Source organism: Melozone crissalis, unplaced genomic scaffold (assembly GCF_028551555.1).
Source record: "Melozone crissalis strain CALT ecotype California unplaced genomic scaffold, PUWL_Pcris_2 ptg000006l_1, whole genome shotgun sequence".
Taxonomy (NCBI): domain Eukaryota; kingdom Metazoa; phylum Chordata; class Aves; order Passeriformes; family Passerellidae; genus Melozone; species Melozone crissalis.
Window position 1 is genome coordinate 21,658,844 of NW_026535784.1, and position 16,459 is coordinate 21,675,302.

The 16,459-nt window shown below is 41.4% G+C and overlaps 1 protein-coding gene across 1 annotated transcript in view; it reads right to left on the reverse strand.

Annotated features, from left to right (window-relative positions):
- The window catches only part of CHIC2 (cysteine rich hydrophobic domain 2), a 29,661-nt gene extending 18,421 nt beyond the window's left edge, over window positions 1-11,240 (reverse strand). The window contains exons 1-3 of the mRNA XM_054293787.1: window positions 11,025-11,240; window positions 4,261-4,315; window positions 3,963-4,118 (exon numbers count right to left, since the gene is read on the reverse strand). Coding sequence (XP_054149762.1) covers window positions 3,963-4,118; window positions 4,261-4,315; window positions 11,025-11,143 — 330 coding nt within the window. The 5' untranslated portion in view covers window positions 11,144-11,240. The remainder of the gene's footprint in view (window positions 1-3,962; window positions 4,119-4,260; window positions 4,316-11,024) is intronic.
- Between the last annotated feature and the right edge of the window lie 5,219 nt (window positions 11,241-16,459).

The window sequence follows — 16,459 nt, forward strand, 5'->3', positions numbered from 1 at the left end:
CTAAATTAATTCCTAGTTTGAAGCATCTGTTGATTTAAGGAAACAAACCATTACCTTATTTTTCACTACATGAAATGAAGCATGTATTCCTATTATACAGAAACTTTCAATAATTTCACAAATTGTACTTACATTTGTGATAACTTTCTCATGTTAAAACTTAAAGAGTCAATGAAAGACAGTAAAAGTACAGAATGAAGAGAACTACTAAAAAAATTATTCTAACTCTGAAGCTGCAATTGACATTTTATCTACATAAACCATTACAAAAAACAACCTATATCTGAAAAAGAGCCACAAACTATACCAGCAATTCAAGACCAGGGTAGATTGGTTCAGACTCATTCAAACAGACATTTCAACTGGTCATTCTGTGAAAAATTTCTATATTAAAACTGTTGTTTCATTTAATAAAATCCTTGAGAAACCCTCCCACTTGTTAGCTCCCTATATTTGTAATTCAACAAAACAAATTATTTAGTCTTCTGTTTCAGCAGAAAAGGGCAAATATGAAGACTTGTGTATTTTTGTTATGAAATTAAAACACAATCTGCACAAATTTCAGGTTGGGAACACTCCCATCATGCTTTCAGAAATCAAACTCTCTAATTGTAAAGTCTTGGGAGTCTATTGTGATCATTGCAGCAAAGGATATAACAGAAGTCAGCTCCAAGTAACTGTCCCTTCTCTGGGAATCACTTAGAACAGGGCTGAGCTAGCAAAGCTCTCAGGGTAACATTTCTCAGACAAGTGCAAGTAATGCAAAAGAAGCAGCCTTTTATTTATTGATCATTTGTTATACTTGTTTTACAGTATGAGTACAAGTGGGAAATAATTCACTGTACCTAGAAATTAAAGGGAAGAAATAAGCATACATCATCATGGACCCCTGTTTCCTCAAGAATCCTGGCTGTTGTGACTTGTGGCTGAGTCCAGCCAGGGAAAGGATAGCTAAAGAAGTCAAAGCATGAAAGGTAATTTGATCAACACAACCCTCTTCCAAGACACAGGTAAAGTCTGACACACTCAGATTGAGAGTTCAAATGTGAGCAGTTCACACCAAATATTTATGTATCAGCAAAACTGCAGCATTAGCAGCAAACCAAGGTGATAGTGGGAGAATATCAAGTTGCTTCTTGTCACAGTTCTACTGGAATCTACTGAGCAAATAACAGACTGGAACCTAGATGAACCAGGTATTTTTTACAACTGCTGTTTTTGCTGAGCAGCTCCAGGTAATTCACAATGCAGTTTCTCTTATTTCTACACTTCTAGGAAAGTATGCAATGTTAGTTTCCTGCTCTTGTCACAGCACTTTGACATAAACTGATGGAAAGTCCTAAGATTTTTCCTTTATGCAGAAGCTTGTGGATACAATTCAATACTGATTGGATTATTATTACAGGGTTCAAACCCTGTAACTCCAGGTAAGAGGGATTTGTATTACTTCATATTTTCCCGCTATAGATCGACCAAGACAAAGTTAAATCCACCCATATCTGTACAAGCAACCCAAGTGGGAGTAACTTTTCACCATTTTTCTGTAAGTAAAAGTAGTAGCCCTGACTAGAATCATTAAAAATTCTTCTGCTTGTTTCCTACGCTAGAATTTCCAAACATGTCCTTGAAAAATATTCCACAGTTTTCCCTCCTAACTCCTCCAGCACAGAAAAATGATCCTTCTCAGCCATTTCCAGGATGAAGAGTTAGGAGCTTGGGAAAGCACTCTCCCTTTTCCCTTTTAGAACACAAGTTAATTAATTCTCTATATACACTCTTCAGATGTCCAACAGGCACCAAGTTCTGAGTTCTCCATCTGAGAAACAACCCTGTAAGGACAAATTCATTTCGCAAGCTGCTGACACGGACAAGTGATGCTGATCCAAAATCTCCACATTGATTTAAATTACTTTTACTCTGGAAGAATAATCAAACTGTTATCAGTGTCTAGTGCCACTGTGCCATCTACAGTGGCACAAGATACTTTGTTTAGGCAGCTGAGCCCTAGTTACACTAATGCTAGACATCCAAGTGCAGAAAAAGATGCAAAGGTCCATAAATGTCTTCTGATGCCAACTTTAACAGGAAAAATGCAACATTTACTGATAGTCTGGGCCACACTCTAGGATGACTTAGACAAGTTCAGTCACAAATCTGTGTCCATGCTCCTGCTGTTCATATTATTTCCAGGACTCTTCTCTCATTATGCATTCTATATTACAGCAACAATGACACCATTATCTTCTTTCCAGCATCCTCTGAACAAAGTATCTGTGGTTGGGGCTTTTTTTTTTCCAGATTTATCCTTTTGGAAGGAGCTTACCTTTTTACCTTACCCCACACATCTTCTCTAACTGTTGCTTGACCAGGTTCCCACACAGAACCTCTCTCCTTAGCTTCAAACTGTTTTCTGACTCCAGATGCTAGAAGCCCTTGTATTTTTTCTGACACTGTTTGACACTGTATAAAAAGTTGATTATAGGACTCAGTCTAGAAGATGAGAGCTTGTGACATCAGCCCCTACCAAGTTACATCCTGTTATCATTTCCTGCTACAACACAGTATGTGAGAAAACTGGGTCAAATTTCATAACAGCAGAAGCATTCACATTTAGAAGTTAAACGTGGACAGTAGCAATGGATGCTTCTCTTGTGTTTGCTACCTACAGTGCTAGGCCTTGAAAGGTAAAGGACTTCTCTACAAGCTAGTGAAGTCACCTGCTTATCTGTAGAAGCAACCACCAGATTCTAATTTCTTCTAGAAGATTTTTGGGCTAAGGATATATGATCATGCTACAGGATACATACCAGTTTGCAACAGCTTGAAGATAAAAAACTTAGGGTTTCATATAATTCACACTGACACCAATATTTTTGTTTTGGTTCATTTCTCCACAGACTCCAACGTTACCAGGAGGCTTTTCTACTTTATTTTGTATACAATTAAAATTAGCCTTAAGTAATCTCTTAAAGGGACTAAGCATTAAGATCTTAACACAGATAGTCAGATGATACAAAAATGCATACTGGTTTTGCTATAATCAATGTTCATCCCATAAATCTTTTTTTAGAATGCCTTTACTTATTAAGTCTAAAAAATGATGATTTTGATAAAGAAAATGATGACAATGTTCATATACTGAACTGTACCCAAGTTGTAGCATTAAGAGGGAGAACACAAGAGAGAACATATACAAGGCATGACATGAAATGGAAAGATGAACAGTACTAAATAGTGAGGAGATGATAGGGAGGCACAGAGACTTCTTGCACAGTAGTGAAATAGAACTAGCCAAAGACAATTTTTACACACACAGAAAAGGTGGGAGGATAGTCTAATTAACTGCACTGAGAAAAGGAAGTGAAAAGCAGGCATGTGTAATGAGATTCTGTGGTGAACAATGCTCTAAGTGCCAAGAGTACATAGATAAAAGGCTATTTTCAAGTTCTTCATGTAAAAAAGAAAAAAAGGCATCCTACTCATCTAAACTTGGAAGAAAATTTAAAAAGAAAAATCAACTATTCTTTTTAAAAACTTCTCTTTTAACAAAAACCATGTGCTTCTTTAGGGTCACAGTGTAATCAGAAGCTCCTCAAAAACAAACTGCCACTCATTCACTGGCAAATTCTCATCATCTCAAGGTATCACAGAGAAGATTCAGCTATTAAAGAGTATATTGAAAGTTGGTTCAATAACAATAGCAGCTTTATAAATGGCTCTCGGAGGTATTCAGCTATACAACCTCTCATTTAGTTACAAGCTCAAAGTCCTGACTGGTATCTCCTGTAACTTTAACCAGTACAGCTGACAATTGATACCAAAATGTACAAAATAAAAGCGATTTAAGTAAGTTCTAGTAACAGTTTTTAATGGCGAAGGAGGAAAAAAACCTAAAAAAAACAAAATGAGAGCAAAACCAGTACAATTATAACTATCAAAATTATATTAATAATTCAACTTACTCTTTTACTGAGGCAGATAACTGGCCACATACTACAACCTAAAGTGCAGCAGCAGCAAAGGCATCCACATAGAAGCCATCGCACATTAACTGGAAGATTCTTCTTAAGACAACTGTTAACTCTACTGATGCTGGCTTTGAATTCTTCAGGTGCAACCTACGAGGGAAATGAAAAAGAAGAAACAAACTAGTACTACAGCATTGTACTTTGTTACTTTTACAGTACTCTATACTTGGAACACTTGTTTGTGTAATAAAACCCGAACTCCAATTCCAAACTTCTATTCAAAGATACTCACCTTTCCAGTTAAAGATGAAGGAAATTCTGCTTCAAATTTGTTACTTAGTCCAAACCTGCAAAAACAAAATTTAGATTGTAGCAAAATTATAAATAACCCTAATCCATGCCATAAATTACAGGCACCTCATAATACTCTCAGGGTCTGTATCAGTAACAGCATTTCAGGAAAACACTAGTTGTTATTAAGAGTAATTCTTAAAATTATACTAACAAACAAAAATATACCATTGTACACAGATTAAAAGCCATCTTGCCCATAGTATCTTCTTCTAGTTCTCTTGATAATACTGACTCTTCCCCAAAGTCAGCAAAACCTATAAGCAAGAGTGGCAAGTGAGCTAAGTGAAGTACTTAAGGGGAAAGGGAAGCAATTTAAGGCCACAGTTGGCACTACCTCTCTCCTGCACCAGTACAGATGCATCTTGAAGAAAAGCTCATCCAGTGCTAAATAACTGTTCTAAGCATAAAAATGGAATAAACACCAGCTTGATTTTCAGAAAAGAAATACCTAGTAAGTTTCAAAACACAAAATGCTAAGTAACAAAACAAGGCTTAACAATAACTAATTATAAATGTGAAGTTGTAAAGCAGTTTGAAATGAGCTGGAGTTACTAAATCTACTGGGTTTTACAAGACTTAAAGGTCAGAAGAGTGCTAGCTTATCTATTAAAAACGTTTTCTACCTTACAGTTGTTTGGTTGGGTTCACAAATAGATGAACCTCAAAGAAAACCTTATTATTTTCTGGCATCTGGGCTGGACAATAACTTCAAGTAGAGACTATACAGACTATAAAATCTTTAATGTGACTGGCTACTAATTTGGTATACAGCAGTCAGTGTAAAATTTAAGTTAAGTTGTAATTAAAAAAATTCTGAATATAAACAGAGCAGTCTATCAGATACTACAAACAAAAATCAGAAACTAAACTACTCTAGACTTGAAATACTGGCAGCAACACCTATCACACATTGCTGCATTGTATGCAGAAAAGCTTACCTGAGCCTTGACAGCTGAAGACTTTAAACACATAATTTGCTTTCACAATATGCTATTGAGCAGCTAGGTACTTCCCAGAGTTTTAGAGTTGTTTTTCTTTTTCTTACTGAACTGAATGATCTGCATGCCAATGGAGAACTTGGTCCAAGTAATCAAATAGGCAATTATGTGGTAAGCTATTGTGGAAATCTCATAAAAGCCAGTGGACAAAAAGTGGCAGATGAGTTTCTCTGTAGATATATAAAAGGTGGTGAATTTTGAGATTCCTAAACTATACTTATGTGACACTCCACTAAAGTTTGACAGGTACAGCTCACAGGACAGATCTTTTACCACCACTCCTGATTCTCTTAAACATCACCTCAATGCAAGCACCAGTCACCAGAAATAGCAATAAAATACTGGGCACCACTGGGAAAGAGATTAACAATTTTAACTCTCCATGAAACCCACATACTCAGTACTGGGTGCAGCTCTGGTATCCACATTTCATGAAGGATTTGGAGTTAGAAAAAGACAGAGAGAAGGAAGGCTAGTATAATAAAGGGAATAAAGCAGCTGCCTCAATAGACTAAGGCTAACATTAAGCTGGAAAAGAGAAGGCCGAGAGGGACACATGATTAAAGTGCAAAGTTTCAGGAAGGCAATGGTAAGGGGAGTGTCCATCCACAAATCCCACAACAGAGCGCTTTGACTGAAATTAGCCAGAAATTGGTTTAAAACAGTTAAAAGAAAGTGCAGCTAAAAATAAAGTGCAAGTAGCTAAGTTCTGGGTTTGTTTCCACTTGACATTACTGATGCAAACAGTGCCAAAAGATTTGAAGGAAGATTACACAGGTTCCCTGACAGACACACTAAAGCAAAGACAATGCTGAAGCATACGTCACTCACATAGCTGCCAATGCCAGAGAGTACCAGACTGGACACCAGGAACAGCCAGGCTCACATGCAATCCATACACAGCAATTCCTGCTGACAAAGTTTGCAGCAGCACACTGGGCTATGTAGCTGGAGGATGTAGGTGACTTTTTCATAAGGTCTTAAGGCAAAATAAGCAGGTAATTTTCCTATCAGTGATTACATGCAGTAGAATCATACAAATATAAAATTATTTGTGTTGGAAGGAATAAAAAATCATCTAGCCTAATCTCCCTATCACTAGATCAGGCTGCTCAAAGCTGCATCCAACCAACACTTCCAAGGAACCAAGTGTTCCATTGAATACTTCCAATGGTGGTGCATCCACACCTTCTCTGGGCAACCTGTTCCAGTGTCTCATCACCTTCATCTTTATATCCAACTAAACCTATACTCTTTCTGTTTAAAACTATTCCCCATAGTCCTGTCACCATAGGCCCAGGCAAAAAGTCTTTCTCCACCCTTTTTATAAGCCTCTTTTGCATACTGAAAGGCTGCAAAAAGATCTCACAGGAAACCTTATTTACACAGAAGTTATCTACCATATTTCAGTAATTCTAGCTAGAACAGTAGCTCTGCAAGCCTGTAAGTCTCTCAAAACTGGTGAAATAACAAATGAGTATTGTTACAGAGTAACACATATGGCAAGTTTACTACTTCAACACAGAACAAAGCCAAATTAACTTACTGGAGACATCGCTACCATTGAAAATCTTGCTGAATACTCCATGACAGGAGGACTATCCACCTTTCTGCAAACTGCTGAGTGAAAGTAAGCACTGAGGCAAAAGTTATGTAAATGTCAGAGTCATGCCCTATCAGTTAAGTGTAATGCCCTACTTAAAATTGCTAGTAAGTTGAAGTGGAAACTAAAGTATGAAAAAACCCTTGGATTCACATACATTTTAGAAGCCTCCAAGCCTGGAGAATGACTTCAAGCTCAAGATACAGAGGTGCCATCCCAAGTCTCAAAACTAAAAGGTAATGCCAGTATATTTACTATATAATTAGCTTATTAAATCAGTATTTGTGAAGTATTCAAATGTTGACAGCTCCATCAAACACAAATATTCATAAAGCTCACAAAAGTCATGCCTGACAAAAGCAGCTCCCACTGGAAAAGCTCTACAGCTACCTGAAATTACAAACATTGAGGCAGAGTGAGGCACAGAAACATCAAACCAATGCAGTTACACTTGGTTGAAGTCACAAGCAAAGAGACTGAGAGCCAGTACTCAAGGCTTGTGGTAATGTTTAATACATGGCAGGGTAGCAAAGCTGAAACTAACTCAAACAGTTACCAGCATAATTTTGAGCTTGACACGTCAGAGTCTTGTCACCATATGCAGGTAGTAAAAAAGCATATCATACATTGTAAGTAGTTATGTGATCTCAGGATTTTCACTCCTGACTGCAAGCTGAAATTTGGAAATTAAAGGATTAGAAACTCCACAGAACACTCCTACATGTTCAATGTAAACACATAACTGCTCTGACCCAAAAAAATAGCAAAAGTAAGCCTTAAAATAAAATATTGGAAATCAATGTTTTGGAGATGCATTTCCTCAGACAGCTGTCCTATTAGCTTTCTTTAGTACAATACTGCATCTCCAGTGACACACACCCTTCTCTGCTTGCTCTGTGCCTTCCCACTTTACATCATGTCTTCAACAGATCCATGCTCACCTCACTTTCTTTACCCTTCCTGGACCTGAACAAGCATTTCTGGAACCTGACTCCACTTCAAAGGTACAGATAAATTCCTGCCCTTGTATACAGTGGAGAAAGAAATGGTGAGAGGTGGAAACTTTAAAGTACAGAGGTTTACAGTATAGGACACAGACAATTTGGAACCTTTCCCAGCATGCAGCTCAGATCACCCTAACAAAAAAATTTGACACATGCTATCCTCTTCCTCCTTGTCCTCTCTTATGGGGACACTAAACCATTTTTTCACTGCCTTAACTCTACTCTTTAGGTCCACATGTTCCCAACCCTTAACAAATAAATATACATTTCACAAATCTTAACATGCTTCATGATTCTCACATAGTCCTGTTTTCAGTCTCACATAGCCCTGTTTTCACTCACATGTCCTTGATACAGAGTCAGGTTGAAAAATACATTAGCAGACTTCAGTTTAATAATAAAGAACTTACTTGGATAAATACATTTTTTATAAGTTCTTTTTCCCCCCACAAAAAGATATCTTGCATTAAGATATAAGGTGCTGTAACAACAGCACGGAAAGGCATTCATCAGCACATCCCAATGGCTCACCACCATTCCAGCACTGCAAGAACAAATCCAGTATTACTAGTTAATACAGTCTGCTATATATATGAGACATGTCTCAACTGGTCGAGGAACAGGAAAACAGTCACTGGGAAACAGACTGGAAAACACTATCAGGCACCTACCATAAATATTCTCTTCAGGATGTCAAACACAGCATGTACCTCCACTCCTACCATAATACAGATTTCAGATACAAATATGAAACACCTTGGACTTTCAGTTCAGTTTTAAGTAAGGATCTCTATTTTCACAGTGTTTTCAAATTTTTGCCATTACAAGAGAGAACCTAAATTTTCAGCAGCCAGGTGATGTTACTCCTGTCTACCAAGCTATCAAAACTCTGCTGGTGTGAAAACAGTTTAACTGAATATTTAAAAAACAATGTTAAAAAAAAATTAGCATTGCCGGCCACCTGCTTCAAACAGTGAGTTTAAGGAGAAAACTTAGTGCTAACCAAAAGCTCCACATCCTCAAAAGGCAAAGACTTCAGATGCTTTATTTGGATAATATTTAACTGCTTTCCTTTAACTGATTTTAATTACTCAGCTTAGAAAAGACTCACACACTTCCATTCTCTGTTGGATGAAATCAAGTAATGGTAAATGTCTTCCTGATGTTAATATGTACTCATGGAATTGACATATTTCAAACTCAACTTTATGTAAGATCAGAATGCATGTGACAACAGACTATGGAAAGAGAGCTTCTGTTTAAATACACACAGCAGAAGCAGTCAGCAACTCTTCAAACTGCAGAGCCAGGGAAAGATCAACCCGGTATTTGCTTAACTGCTGATCATTTCTGTCAGACCTTCAAAATGCACACATGCTTTTATGCTGGCAAGACTAATTCATCATGTACACAGGACTAGACCTATTCCTTATACTCACCAAATGAATGTTCTAAAAGGGATATAACTTTTAATAATAAGCTTCTGGATCAATGACCAAAAAAATTATAGGCTGTACAAAGGTAAAAGTGGCTGATGCTATGTAGTTTACTGTTAACACCTGGCACAGTGAAGAAAGTAGATGAAGATCAATTGCCTAATTTTGGAGGCACACACTGGTATTTCATTGCTCATTCAAAACCTAAAGAACAAGTACTTCAAGGAAGATCTTAAAGTAATAATGAGCTAGTAACTATTAATGAACAATTATCAAGTTAGCCATCCTTCAACCACAAGGCCCTTACTAGTCACAGCCAATGCTTCACAAGCTTCCACTAACTGGCCTGCATCTTGTCTTGCACAACTTACCTTCAAGTATTGAAGAAGAAACCAATGTTTGCCTCTGTTTCGGTTATTTGTACTTTTCATTTGCTAATATGAAAACTATTTCATTGTGGTTTTGCTCTGTTTTCCAGAAACAGACTAGGCTACTGGCTTATTTTCAGTGAATCACTGGTACAGCTTCTGTTCACAACAAACAGCCATAAGTTGAACACACTGACACATGCTTCTACTCTTTCCCAGGGCCGCCTTGGCCTCCAGCCCCATCTATGTCCTTCTAAGTTTCCAAATCTCTCTCAGCCTATCCATAACTTCCCGTTTTTAACTAGACAGCTAACTGCACTGCCCAGCTATTAGCACTTGTGTCAACCTAATAATAAAGCAACAATACACCCAAGTGCCAAAAAAAATTGTCAAGTCAGTATCTGAAAATCAATAGAGTTTATGAGACTCAGAGAAGCCAATCACTGTATGTTCAGCTTTCATGTCTGTGCTACAAACCTAGTTCTGCTGAACACTGAATACAAAAGAAACCAAGTTTGTACAAAAGTTTGTACTACTGTGACTTGTCTCCAGGTCTGTATTTCAGCTTCTGACATTATACATTGTAACTGACAACTACTACACTTCAATGGAGTGAGCCTGACAGAACTGATGGAAGGAATGATACCCTCATCTCTTACATTATTGACAAGTACTACACAAGCTCATGGTCACTTGCTGCTAGATGCAGATACCAAACATACACAAAACAAAGTTGCTTCCATGTCAAACACAGCGAAACAACACACAGCAATCACAACATCACTTTACACATAGCTATCGGAATAACTGATGCCTTCTCTTTGTTAAAGTCCTCAGAGGTATATTAGCAGCCACAAGTTAAATGGGAGTGGGTAACAGGAACATAAACAACCTTGTTCAATAGTCCAGCCGGTCATGTGCTGGCAGATACCTGTTACACAGAGGAACTGAGGCACCTTACTTCCTGACAGCTCATCATTTTGGACAAATACTTCACATTCCTCTGCCAGTCACAGCCCAAGCCAGTCTTGTTTCCTCAGCCCTAGCGAGAGGTTTGCACCCGCCTGCGAGTTTCCAGGCGGCTCCCGGCTGCCCAGCGGGGCCGACAAGAGCCCTGTCGCAGCCCCAGGGACGCAGGGGAAGGGCAGCAGCCCCGGCCGGTGCTGCCCACGCCCACCCCCCGACTTGCCCCAAGTTGTACCCCCGAGCCCGGCGCTCCAGCCGCCCCCGTCCCGCCGCCCGGGCCTCCTCCGCCGCCCGCCCCGGCCAAGCAGGCCCCGGCGCGGCCCTTACACGGTGACATGGCCAGAGCCGCGCACCACCACCGGGTCGGGGGAGTACTTCAGGAGCTGCTCCTCCAGCGCTCGTTCCTCGTCCTCCTCCTCTTCGTAGATCTCATCGAAGTCCGCCATGGCCGGGCCGGGGCGTCCGATGAGCCACAGGAGCCGGGGCGACGCGACGGCAGCCGGCCAGGGAGGCACACAGGAGGGTCCGGCGGGGGCGCCCCGGGGCGGGGCCGGGCCGGGCCGGGCCGGGCGGCAGCAGGGCCGCGGCAGCGGCTGAAGCGGCGGCGGCTCCGGGCGGGGAAGCGCCCGTCACCCTCCGCGGGGGGAGGGGGCGAGGGGCGGGGCAGGAACAACAACAACAACATCCGGCCCCGGCCCCGCCCCCCCGCTCGGAGCCGCGCCGGCCGGGGCGGGCCGGGGGCGGGCTGGCGGCGGCCGGGGTATGAGGGGGCTCCGGGAGCGCGGCGCTCCCAGGGACGCGGAACGGCTGGGAGCGACCCCACAGCGGTCATCGGGTCCAACCCCCTGCTCGAGCAGGGTCTTCCTAGAGCGCAGGGCATAGGATTGTGTCCAGACGGTCCCTGAGTGTCTCCGGTGATGGAGACTCCACAGCCGCTCTGGACAATGTGTTCTGAAGTGTGGTCACCTGCACAGTAAAGAAGTTCTTCCTCCTTCCACTAGACCAGGTTGCTCAAGGCCTTATCCAGCCTGGCCTTGGACACTTCCAAAGATGAAGCATCCACAGCTTCTCCATGCAGCCTGTTCCAATGTCTCACCCTCACAAAAAATGTAAAAACTGTGTCTTTCTCTCACAGTAAATAATTTCTTGCTAATGTCTAATACATGTCTTTGTAGAAAGTCCCTCTTCATCATTCATGTAGGCCTCCTTCAGGTATGCAAGCCACCTTCAGGTCACTTGGAAGCCTTCTCTTCTCCAGGCTGAACACCTCCAATTTTCTCAGCATTTCCTCCTAGCAGAGGTTTTCCAGCCCTCCAATCAACTTGGGGGCCCTTCTCTGGACTCACTCCAGCAGCTCCATGTCCTTCCTGCGTTGGGAACCCCAGAGCTGGATGCAAAGTTCCTTCCAGGTGGGGTCTCACCAGAGTAGAGGGGCAGAATCCCCCCCCTTTCCTGCTGCCCACGGGGCTCTGGATGCAGCCCAGGACACCTTTGGCTCTCTGGGCTGTGAGTGCCCATGGCTGGGTCATGTCCAACCTCTCACAGCACCCTCAAGTCCCTCTCAGCAGGGCTGCTCTGGATCTGTTCATCCCCAGCCTGTGTTCATGCTGGGGCTGCCCCAACCCAGGTGCAACACCTTGTGCTTGGTCTTGTTAAACATCTGGAGATTCCTATATGCCCACTTCTTATGCTTGTCCAGATCCCTCTGGATGAAATCCCATTCTCCAGGTGTGTCAACACCACCTCTCAGCTTAGTGTCACCTGCATATTTGCTGGAGGTGCATTAGATCCCTTTGTCTATGTCACTGATGAAGATATTAAACAGTGCTAGTCCCAATACAGACCCCTGAGGGATGTCACTTACCACTGATGTCCATCAGGAGCTGTTGACCCCCACCCTCTGGATGCAACCATCCAACCACTTTCTTATCCATCTCACAGCTTACCCCTTAATTCCATCTCTCTCCAATTAAGAGAAAAGGATGTTGTTAGCTTTTATAGGCTTTACAGAAGTCCAGATAAATGACATCTGTAGCACTCCCCTTGTCCAATTTCATTAGTGTGAAAGGAATTCTGCATTCCCCTTTACTTTCCTAGTACTTCGTGTATCTTATTTACAATAGCCTCCTTTTCACATTATAATTTTTGCTTTGAAACCTGCAGGGTTTTTTTCCTAGCTTGTTTCAGTACATCATAGAATCATAGAATGTTTGAGTCAAAAGGGACCTTAAATATCATCCAATTCTCCTGCCATAGGGAGGGGAACTTTCACTGGACCAGATCACTCAAAGACCCATCCAGACTACCCTTAAACACTTCTAAAGAGAGAGTACCCACAACTTCTCAGGGCAGCATATTCCAGTGCTTCACAACCCTCAAAGAAAAGAATTTCTTACTGACATCTAAATCTAAACCTATAGTGTTTCAATTTAAGGCCATTTCCCCTTCTCCTATCACTGCAGGCCCCTGTAAAAGCTTCCTCTCCAGCCTTTTGTAAGCTCCCTTTAGATACTAGAAGGCTGATGTGAGCTCTCTACAGAGCCTTCTCCAGGCTGAACAATCCCAACTCTCCCAACCTACTTTCAATGGAGAGGTGCTCGATCCCTCCAGTCATCTTTGTGGCCCTCCCCTGGATTTGTTATACTGATCAGTTTATTTTCTGAAAGACTACGTTGCCACTCACTCTCCATTACTCATAAAGATCCTCATGGTGTATTCCTCAGGTGCAGAGTGTACACAAAGATGTGATGATGCTTACTGCTCTGTGTAAAACCAGGGTAGAAGCAGCGTGGTTGTGAGGGAATCCACGACACTGGCTTTGCTGGCAAGGCAAAAGCAGCATTTTGTGCTGTCACACTAGAAAAATGTGACAGTATTTCTATCATGAGCTTCTTGTAGCAGGTTTCATTTCCTAAATAAAATAATTCTACAGCATAACACAGAATTCACCTGAGTAATAATGCACTTTCATACTAGTATGTTTAACTCATGGGGTTTTTACTTAGTTACTCTTCTTACATGTCTCACACAGAAATTGCATTTAGCAGGACTGATGGCTCAATAATTCCATCTAACAGTCCTGAAATTGAGTAAGTGGACTAAATTTAATACTGGCAAAAGCAAAAGAAAACCCAGTAGTTTCAATGAAACTATGCCTCCTTGTTCTACCTCACTCTACAGATGAATTTGGTAACCAGTTTGTTTTCAGATACCTGTTTCGCAGTAGCAGATGGAAAATCAGGGTTAATGCTGTGCAGCGCAGCAGCACCATGCTGGGAGTCTTGGAAATGACATTGAAGGGATGGGCTTACCTACATCACACTGAAGCCCTTGGAGCGGTGCTGCAGGGACCAGGAAATGTTGGAGGTCCCAGATCCCTGTGCTGTGTGGCATGACAGGCTTGGTTAGCTCACTTGATGGATTTGAGATAAGACAAGAGAAAGAAAATCCCAAGCCTCTCAATCTCGATTTAGGTGTGCATTACTTGCCTAACAAATGCCAGTTCCACAGTCTGCAGTTTCCAGGTGTTCAGTATGTGGCAGCATTTAATAGATGAAGAGCTGTGGCAGGCATGATGTGGAAGTTCTAAGGTTCTAGGCTGAGGTGCCCACGGTGCTTCAGTGGGTGTTCATAGCTCCTGTGCTCAAAGCCTTCAGCACTGGACTCAGCAGTACTGGACTGCCCTCAGAGGCTGCGAGGAGACTCCTCATTTTGTGCAGCTTGTTCTACCACCTGCACTAAGGAAGGCAGACCTTTCCTTTGTTTCAAGAAGTATCAGTGAGCTGTCACTTCTCCACTGCTGATATGTCCTTGCTATGTGCCAGCCCTGCCACCAGCCACGTACTTCCAAGTCCATGCCTTCACATCACAGAGTTTGCTTGTGACTCTTTTGGTGTCTACTCTGACCCGGCATTGTGGGACTCCCACTTACAGTTCCTTATCTTTTCTTTGGGAACAGTGAGAGTAATGCCAGGTTCATACTGATTGCATTTTTAAGCAACTTAACTCTCATTATATCTAAATAAAGGTGTTAGGCTTAGAGTCCAGATTGGGGAGCATTGTGCTGTTGTTAGAGGTAGGAATGCCCTCCCTGCCCAGTGTATTTCCTTACTACATTAGGGGTAAATTGATGCCGTGTACAGATGTCTCTAACAGAAGTACTCACTCTCCTCAGAGTTGCTGTGTAAGAATTGCCTACTGTAATCTAAAGGAGACTTTGAATAATTTCTTTTTATGCAACTCTTTATTCCAGTTCCCCATCTTCTAATTTCTGCTTTATTTTTACTTTCCTTTCCTTTATTGTTTGTCCCTCTCCTTTTTTCTATGTTTCTATCCCAGCTCCCCCTTTGTAATTGCTTCTTTCCCCTGCTTTCCTCTGACATCTTTCAGTTGTTACTTACCTCATTCCTCTCACAGTCTTTGTCTTGTTTCTCCCTGTCTTTTCCTTTGTTAATTAGTACATTGTTGGAACTTCTGAAGGAAATTGTTTCACGCAACAGGGCATCAAAGAGCAAGCAGCAGGTGCAGGCGTAACCTTGTTCTTTGAACTCCTACCACTACTCAATAGCAAAGCAAAGCTGGCAGGAACAGCTTCTCTTTCCCTGATTAATTAGGAGAAGAGAGGTAGCCAGAAGGAATGCAAGAGTGGGTGGTGACAGCAAGGGAAGGGGGCAAGCAGGGATGGTACAGAAGCCAGAGAGGAGGAGATAGAAATAATGTACACTGCAGAGGGAGTTTAACAAAGCTACAGACCTGTAGCAAACCAGCCATTTACAGCAAACCTCCAAGGGCACCCACATCAGGCTGTGCTTTTCTTGATGACCTGGTCTGCTCTGGGACCTGGTCATCAGTCCCTTCTCTTGACACAGAGCCCCTCACCTCTGGCTTGGCTACTCTGTCCTGCTTAAATGTCCCATGGCTCCTGACAAATCTGGATAAAGTGTATCTGATAATGTACATGTTTCTGCTAATGGTAAATCAAATAGAATTTCTAAAAAAATTATTTACAGTATTTCAGAAACATGAAAAGGCAAAGTCAGGAATGGGCACATAGCTAAAACTCACACAACAGAACTTACTGTTTGTCACGGCATTGTATTTGTTTGTCTGACCAATTTCATTATGTCATTTCTTGCTGATTAACTGATTATTTTGCAAAATCCCTGTAAACCCCAAATAAACAAACCAAGATTTTCTGTGCAAAAATCAGAGGGAAGTCTTGGCACCAGATCATTATGGTAAGTCATATTCCCATTTCTGAATTTATGATGCGGGATTGAGTGAGCTTCTAGAGTAAAAAGGTATGTTGAATCACTCCAATTCATGTCCTTTTTTATTAGTTTTTTTTTTTTCCTTTTGTCAAGCAATTTATTTTATTTTCCTTTTGGTCCAGCTTCCTATTTTGCATGAGGTTAATGAGAGGAGTTCAAAAGATACCTCTATATAGAAGATAGTATTTCTGAAAGAGACTCTTTATATCATAAATAAAGTACAGAAAGCATAGAATGTATGTAAAGAGAAAAGCAGATGCTTCCTTTTCATAATTCCCTTAACATAAAACAAAATGAAGAATGGAGTCCTTGTAGTTTCAAATCTGTTAAAACTGTGGATGGGTGGGGTTGGATACTCCTGATCTTTCAAGGACCAAATGACTACACATTTCTGAAGGCAGAATCTCCAAATCCATGAAGAATTTGTGATACTCTTGACTTAAAGACCTACTTGTGCTTCACATAACCTACAGGCAGGATAAACTCTTGTCT